Genomic DNA, 8705 nt, shown 5'->3' on the forward strand with positions numbered 1-8705 from the left:
AAAAAAAAAAAAAAAAAAAAAAAAGCTGAGATTTTAAAAAACTATCAAACTCCCTCCTTTTTAAACATACTCAACAGAAGTGATCTGAAACATAGCATGTATTTCGTTAAGTGTCTCAATTTAGTGTGTTTTCTGGATCCATATAAAAAAGCAAAATGGTGGGGTTTTTTTTTTAAACTTGTGAAATTCACTAGTTAAGAAGGAAAAGGTTAAGGTCCCCATTGAACAAATGGTAGTAATATATCTGAACTGAAACACTCCAGAATCCCTCAGCAGCACTGTAAAAAGACAGATCAACAGACTGCTGCAATGAACTGGAACACGTTAGCTCTAATTGCCTCTCTCATTTATGTGGTTCCTTTTTTTTTTTTTTTCCTTTAACCACACTACCATAAAGGTGGCTTTTACACATACACACATGTGCTCAATTAATTTTTGAGCACAGGAAACTAAACATCAGGTTGCCATGTCCACCCAATACTTTGAACAGTTAAATTCCATCCCAGTTTCAGTATTCAGAAAGCCACTCTCACCTTTAACCCTGATACTAACAGAAAGATCAGGTAACATTCACAAATCATGCAACACCTAGACTTCACATGAATTGGAGAGCAGACCAAAAGCCAGACCCCTAAGGGAAAATCTAGAGAGACAAAGCCATCTCAAGCCCCAACTAGAACAGGAAGACAAAGCTCAATTCAATAAGAGTAAGTTTCTTGACTATCCAAACCCAGGCGCAGTGTTAAATCCTATAGAGCCCTAAGGATTCCTTGGTGATTTCATAAGTTAGGAGACAAGCATTTGATTAAATGGTAGTGTTAAAAGTCCTGTAACAGAGTTATGGATATGATCTTTTAGAAAACAGCAGAGGTATGGGTGGGACAGGAGTAGTCACAAAGGAATCAAAGAGCAATCAATATGAAAACTGATTCTTTCAAATGCTCTGCTGGCCCCGCCCCCGGGTGCGCTGAGCCAGTCTGGCCACTGAGACCAGGAATGGGGGTGCACACCAATAATCACAAGTGCCGGGGAGACTGAAAACAGGAGGAGCACTACAAGTCCACGCTGCACATTGAGAACCTGTATCAAATGCATAAAAAAAAAAATAAATACCCTGATTCTTGAAGACTGAGAGAAAAAGAGGCAGGAATTTTGGTTAAAAAGTACACAAACAAAAATGAATTCACCTGAGTGGCAGTGCATTCACAAACTATTTATGCCTGGACATGGATGTGAAAGTGGTGTATAGTTAAGACATGGAAGTAGAAATGTAGGCAGATGTCTAGCGATAAGAAACTGGTAAGCCAAATGGATTTCATCCTGAGGTCAAACACAAGCTTTCAAAAGAAACAGATTTACTCCTCCAGATAGATCATGCCATTAGCACGGGGGTAGGGGAAGATAGTGTACTCAGATGAGATAATGCACAGACATCCCTGCTCGATTTCTATAAACCAATATGAGAAGTGCCACACAGTTGATGCAACATATTTAACCAAAACACCTTAAACATTTGAAACAGTATTTTTGCTATTCCTTATCCCATCTAACCTAAACAGTCATTGAATCTCTCATCCACCCTCCCACTGCAGTTCCACTGGATTCCACAAAATATCCACAGTATCAGCGCAAGAACTGTGATACTGGACCTAGGAGATAGCTCAGTAGGATAAGCACTTGCCTGGCAAGTGCAGGGTCCTGAGTTCAATCCCCAGTACCAAACAAACAAAAACAAAAACAAAAGAAAAGAATTGTGATACTTCAGTCTTTTCAATCTAGAACAAAAAATGAAATGTCTCCCTTCCCCCTAAGGAGACCTTAATAACAAGGTTCCTTCTCCTCCTTCACCACGGCTAACAAGCAAATGAGATTTCCCAATTTAACATACTGCTTATCTTTAACAGTTCCCAACTCTGGCACTTAATCAATCAGAAACACATTAACCACTCCTCACTGAGCAAGCAATAAGCAGGAACTTATTGAGTACTGCACAGTAGGTTACAAAGAAAAAAGATATAAACATTTTATTTTTCTTTTTTTGGCAGAACCGGGGATTGAACTCAGGTCCTTGCGCTTGCCAGGGAAGTGCTTATTCCACTGAGCCATCTCCTCGGTCCCCAACATAAACATTTAAAACTGAGTCACAATAGACACTTTAGATAATCTCAGTTACTCATTAAAGCCACTCGTAAGAGTGGGTTTTAAGTCTCTCAGTTCACAGATGCATAAGCAAGAACTCAAGAGATGCTAGGGCCAGGGAGGTAGCTCAGTAGAATAAGTGCCTGCCTGGCAAGCGCAAGGGCCTGAGTTCAATCCCCAGTACTGAAAGAAAAAAAAAATGCTCAGTATCTTGCAAAGACCATTTAATTGCTCAGTGAAGACACCAGGACTCAACTCTAAGCATGAGAAATTATACATGGCGTTTCTTTAGTAGCTAGCATTAATATATCTCCTCTAAAAATAAACAAGTAAACTGGGGTTGCCTCAAGTTTGAGGCCAGCCTGGGCTACACAGTGAAACCAGGCAAGTCTAAACTACATAGTGAGACCTTGTCTCCAAAACAAAGCAAAGCATATTTCACATGCTGATTAAGAGATCACTCAGAGAGATCAGTCACAATTGAATGAGCACAACAGAAATCCCCAAATGGGACTAAAAAGGTTAGTCCTGAGCATTAGCAACCAAGAATGTTCAGACTGAAATAATCAGGTAGACTTAGCTATGCTCCAAGGAAATACATTATATCCTCCATACACTTGCCCTGAGTCCCTAAAATAGCATTTGAAAACAACTCGAGGCTGATTGTTCACTCACTTGGGCAGGCTGTCTGGCTCTGGTTTGCTCACTCGGGGGCTCGCTCTTTGTCTTTGTGTGTGTGTCTGTCTGTCTGTCTATCTGTCTCTCTCTCTCGCCCCACTTCTCTCCCTCTCTCTCTCTCCCCTCCCCCCTTTCCCAAACTACTTTACCAACCCAAATTACACAAGGATGTCCAGGATTCACATGGCAGTTCTGATCCGATTTGCCCCAATCCTGGCTCAAGCAGCTTTGCACTACCTCCTAACTAGATCAGCGCCAGCCAATGGGTTTATTCAAGCTGATCTGTGATGGATTAGATAATGAAACCTTAGCCATGTAAGCTGCCTACTTATATTGGGGCTGGACGGGAAAAGAATAAGAAACTCAATACTCCTAGGGGCCACGTAAAACACCAAATGCACTCGCCATGCCTTACTCCATCTGTCTGCTCATGCTCCAGTTACTGCCATTTCCCTTTCATCAACTCTGTGGTTCTTCCCTCCCGTCTCTGAAGTGCACACATGCCCCAGAATAAAGATATCTACTACATTTTTCAAACATACAAGCAAATTTCAAGCAAATCCACTTAGCAAAATTGCTGTCTTTGTTGCATCTACAAATTATTAAAGCCTAACCTCCAACAGAAGGCCTGAGCTAAAGATCCACTAGCAACTGGCCTTGTTTACACTAAGTAGTATACTGAATTTCCTTCTTCACAGTCCTATAATCTTGAGGCCTGTCTGCACCAGTCTGCTTTATAACAAAACGATGAAAGTTAAATCTCTAGCTAGCTTCTGTGTGTTCATGTGTCAGTGTGATAGAGAAAAAAATGACAAGGTGGCCAGAAGATGAGAGAAGGAGTTGAGACAGATTCAACTCAGGCTAATCTCGAGTCATTGTTAAGAAGAGTTCTACTTTGAAGTCATATCCACTTTCTCCTCTTTCTCAAATATATCTCCAGTTTCACATTCAAAGGCTTCCTTGTGAGGTCTGAGAAAAAGTAATTTTTACATGACTGTGCCTCAGTTCTCAATCTACAGTACTTACAACTGTGGCCATGTTAAAACAGACTGCACATTTATTTCCTCCCAAAATTCACACCCTCATGTGATGGTTTCAGTGATGGGGCCTTTGGGAGATAATTAGGATTAGATGAGATCATGAGGGTAGGACCATCATATGAGATAAGTAAGTACAAGGAGAGCTTTCACTTTGCATGTATGGTAAACTAAGGAAAGGCTACAGGAGCACACAGCAAGGAAGTACCTGTCTACAAGCCAAGATGTGGTGGGCCTTCATGGGACACCAAATTTGCTGGCACTTTGATACTGGACTTCCCAGCCTCCAGAAGTGTGAGAAATAAGCATCCTCTGGATTTTTTAAGTCTATAGCATTTTGTTATGGCAGCCTAAGAGGACTAAGATAGCCAAAAATGAAAGTTCAGTAATTTTGGCAAATATTGTTCATGAAATTACTTAAAGAGAAACATGTTATTTGTTTAACTGTATTCAAAGGGTAATGCGTGGCCAGTTTCAGCCTCAAATATCCAAGTGATGACTTAAAAAAAAAAAAAAGAAGAAGAAAAGAAAAATTGCCAAGAAGGATCCAGCAAGTGGGAAGACAAACTACTTCAGTAGATAAGAGCATCCACAAAGAAACCACAGGCTAGCAGAGAGCAAAAAGAAGCCTCTCCACTATGAGAGTCACCCATGATGTGAACAAGTAATGAATCTATGCAGCTAAACTGGACTTATGACACTGCTCAAAAGCAGTTACTCTGCCACCTAATAATCACATATTAACATTTCACTGCCACAGGACATTTTTGCTGAAAACCATAATCATTAAGATCCAAAGTACCTTATACACCAGCTAAGTTCTCAGACAACTGCACTAAGATAAAATTGTTACTAATCTAATTACATTCACTACAAAACCTGACCAAAAAGAATTTAATCACCAGCATATTTGACAGAGCCTAAGTTTTAGACATATCAGACTTGCTTAAAATGAACTATAGTAGTCCTCCTTAAAAACTACATTTCTCAATGTGCTTTTCAGTTTTCAAATTGCATCTGCTTCTTCCCTCCAACCTCAGGGTTCAAGATTCTCTGTTCAAGGCTATGTGGTTTTTCCATCCACATAAAGCTTCTGTATACTAATCTCAAGAGCACCAAGAGTTCCTTCTGAGCCTGAGGATTGTAACACAAGCAGCAGGGACTCTCCAAATTCCCCTGAGATCCACTCTGGGAAGTAATTTTTTCCAAAAGTTTAGTGGCTGCAACCCAACAGGGTTCAGCTTTGAGATCCGAAGTTTAGAGACCAACTTCATTTAGGAACCAGCCTCAGGGAGTTAGTCCCAATAAATGACTTTACTCTGTAGAACAGTTACTCCTTTGGCACTCAAAGGATTGGAGATTCTGTAATGATATCCTCATTCATAATTTCATTTTTTAAAAATCCTTACACTATTTGTAAAAGGTAAATTTCAACTTAAATTTAACAGACATTAAGCACTATGTTCCCAAAACTGTCAGCTATTCATGGCTAACCACAAAGCAAATACAATCTTTTGGAAGCTTACAATCACACAGAGAACTAAAAATAATAAAGCTGTTAAGGAATAATAAAAGGCAACGCATACATACACATTGAGCCTGCAGCTAAGCATTTTGACACACATCTATAATCCCAGCACTGAGGAGGTACAATGCAGGAAGACTGTCCTAAATTGAGTTCAACCTGGGCTACCTAATGACCACAAGGCCTAACTGAACTTTGTAGCAAAGACCCTGTCTCAAATAACAAACAATGCCTGGAGGCAAAACAGTCTACAGTCAATAGGCATGTTTTTCACAAAGGAGCTAGAACTTCAGAAAAATTCCACTTGTGTTAAGATATGAAAAAAATATGAACTTTAAAACAAGCCAACAGGGCCAGGCAGATAGCTCAGCAGCAAAGGTGTGCCTGCTTGGGAAACACAAGGACCCGAGTTTGATCCCTGGTTCTGGAAAAAATAAATAAATAAATAAATGAAACAAGTCAACATACCAAAACAGGTTGATGACACAATGAATATTAGTGTGCATTTACATGGGCCTACAGGCATTTCCAACTTGTTAAGACCATCTCCTGCAGAGCCTGTGCTCATTCAGCTCCTGTCCTCCAACAGAGTACGTACATTTCTCTCTTCACGCTTCTGTACAATTGGTTCCTCTACCCCAACCCTCTTCCCTCACATCTCTAAATAGCCCATCCCCATACATCATGAAAGGTCACCTACAAAGAGGCCCTCCCAGACCATCTTTATCGTTCTCTTTTTTTAATGGCCCTTATCAGCACCTGATAGTATTTTGTTAGTGTCTTTATTATGTATTCCCTCCTATAAGGATATTAGTTCCATGAAAGCAGGGCCTTTCTCTGTTCACTACTATATTTCAAAGGGTTGAAACAGTGCCTGGCATGTTGCAGTTGCTCAATAAATACTAGTTAAACACAAGGCCCTGAGTTCAATCCCCAGTACCACAAAAAAATAAATATGAGTAAATGAATTTTAAATAGCCACACTTTTTAACTTTTCAAGGATCTCATGTACTATAAAGACAGGGAACTTGCCTTACATTTTTTAGAAGGTACCTTAGTTATTTTATACAAATACTTTGCTTTACAACTAAGGAAACAGGCCCCCAACCAAGGGCTTATCCCAGGTCAAAGTAGCCAACTGAAGGCAAGGAGCTAACTCAGGGATGAGCTAACTCAAAAATGAGCATATATAAAATGAAAAATGAAGAACACCCATACATATGTAGAGTGAGTGAAAACAGCATTTCCTAGGGGATAGTTCGAAATTATCTAACTGTACCTAAAGGACCTAATCCATTCCTTCCTCTGCACAACCCCTGGAGTACTATTACACTGCTCCATTTCCAAGTATCACTACCTCCAGCCAATGTGAAAGCGACCAGCAAATAAATAGGCCTTAGGAAGAAAAAAGTAGGAGGGTCTCATTGTTAACTGTAATTACCGGAAATAATAAATGAATACACACATACATAATTACATGCATATAACCAAATGAAACATGCTAATCAGCACCTCTACCTGGTCTTCTCTCCTCCACCTCACCTGAAGTCTCCCTATATTCCTCTACATTTTAAGTTCTAATAAGAAAAAAAGCAAGCAATGAAACAAATCCAAAAATAAACTCCAAGAGGGTCACATTACCCAAACCAACAGAAATAACAGAGGACTCTAAAAAGGAGAGCAAGAGGCACACAACAAACATGCCAGGCTTAAGTACAGCTCCATCTCTAACACAGGAAGTCAGGCAAAACCTTAACAAGCAGACAGCAGAGCACAGGAAGTCTTTCAGCACTGCAGAGATTTCCAAGAGTGGTGTAATGGAGAGAGGACAGGAATAAATATTAGAAGACCAGGCTCTTAGTTCCAGTTTTACAGTCAGTTAACTAAATGTCCTTAAGCAAATCACTGGTCTTCCCTGGATTTTTGATTCTTCTACTAGAAAATGGGGTGGTTAAAACATAGTGGGACTTGAATCCTCCCAAAACAATGATGAAAACTCTTGATTCTGCTCCACCAAAAAGTGCAGATAAACTCTTCTGCCTAAGAACCTCCCAAAACTATCTGAGTTAAGAACCCCTGGAAAAAATAATGGCTCTAGTCCCTTCTAACATTCTGTGCTTCTAAGAGAAGCAGATGTCTATACATAGTTGTTGCTGGGCCAGTCTCACCATTTATAGAAACTCTCTTGCCAAAAGACAGCAAATCCTAAAAACTAGGAAGGCTTCAAGCCCCTCAAAGCGACTGATTGATGAATACCGCTCCAAATCCCCACTGAAATCAACCAGTTTATGCTTCAATCTGTAACTAGTAATCCAATCTTCCAGCAACCCTATAAATCTTGTGCGCCCTGGGGCATTACAAAGCTACTGAGTGTTACAGCCACGTAGGACACAACAAAGTGTGAGAGGGACATGTCCTGTGTCGTTCTCCAGGCTCATTAGCATGCTCCACAAAATGTCACTGGGCATCACGGTGTCCCCAAACCACTACCAAACTCCGTATACTTCTCACACTCTCTGTACAACTGATTCAACCCACAACCTAAGCCACATCCCCTTTAGGCTCTCTCTCGAGGAGTTTTCTGGCTTTTCACACCTCTCCTTCAAATGCCGCTTCCCTTTCCCACCCCAGCATGTGCCCAGAGCTGCCCAAAAAGTACTCTTTCTTTTCGGGAGGTTTCCCACCAGATCCCTCATCCAAAGCTCGGCCAGAGGTTCTCCTCTGGGCAACAGTCCCAAAATTTCCTGATTTCTCAAAGAACGAAGAAAGGGTTCAATGAAATGGACTCCATCCCAATGAAGCTCGACTTCCCACCAAAACCTCTCCGCTCGCGCTGCCTCCTCGGCCCCTCTCGGGCACACACAACAGGACCCCTCTGCATCCCTTGCCTCCAAGCCCGAGCTCGCCCCACCTTCCAGCCAGACTCCGACCCACCCCTTCCCACCCCGGACCCCCGGAGCCCTCCCCCCAGTCCACACCGGGAAGCCCGGGTCGCCCCTCCGGCCCCGCCCCGCGCCCCACGGTAACCAGGCGTCCCGTCCCGCGCGGTCACCTGCATCCCGCCGCCGCCGTCCGCAGTCGCCTCCTCGGTGCGCGGCCGCTTGCTCAGGCCGGGCTCGTCTCCGTCTCCTCCCGCTCCGGGAACCGGCAGCTCCAACTCCGACTCCCGCTTCATGCCCCGGGCGGCAGCGCCGGGCCCGAGCTGTGGCGGCTGCTGCGGCTGGGCACCTTCCGCCATCCGCCCGCGCCCCCCTCGCCTCCGGGAGCCGGGCGACCAGCGACAGGCCACCTCCCCCTGGGCCTCGGCCCCGACAGTCGCGACAGGC

The 8705-nt window shown here is 42.7% G+C and overlaps 1 protein-coding gene across 15 annotated transcripts in view; it reads right to left on the minus strand.

Moving 5' to 3' along the window:
• The window catches only part of Rbfox2 (RNA binding fox-1 homolog 2), a 305574-nt gene extending 296875 nt beyond the window's left edge, over nt 1-8699 (minus strand). For all 15 annotated transcript variants that reach the window (XM_004634570.2, XM_004634567.2, XM_023719032.1 and 12 more), the window contains exon 1: nt 8432-8699. In XM_004634570.2, coding sequence (XP_004634627.1) covers nt 8432-8617 — 186 coding nt within the window. In that variant the 5' untranslated portion in view covers nt 8618-8699. The remainder of the gene's footprint in view (nt 1-8431) is intronic.
• Between the last annotated feature and the right edge of the window lie 6 nt (nt 8700-8705).

Source organism: Octodon degus, unplaced genomic scaffold (assembly GCF_000260255.1).
Source record: "Octodon degus isolate 3935 unplaced genomic scaffold, OctDeg1.0 scaffold00064, whole genome shotgun sequence".
NCBI classification, from domain to species: domain Eukaryota; kingdom Metazoa; phylum Chordata; class Mammalia; order Rodentia; family Octodontidae; genus Octodon; species Octodon degus.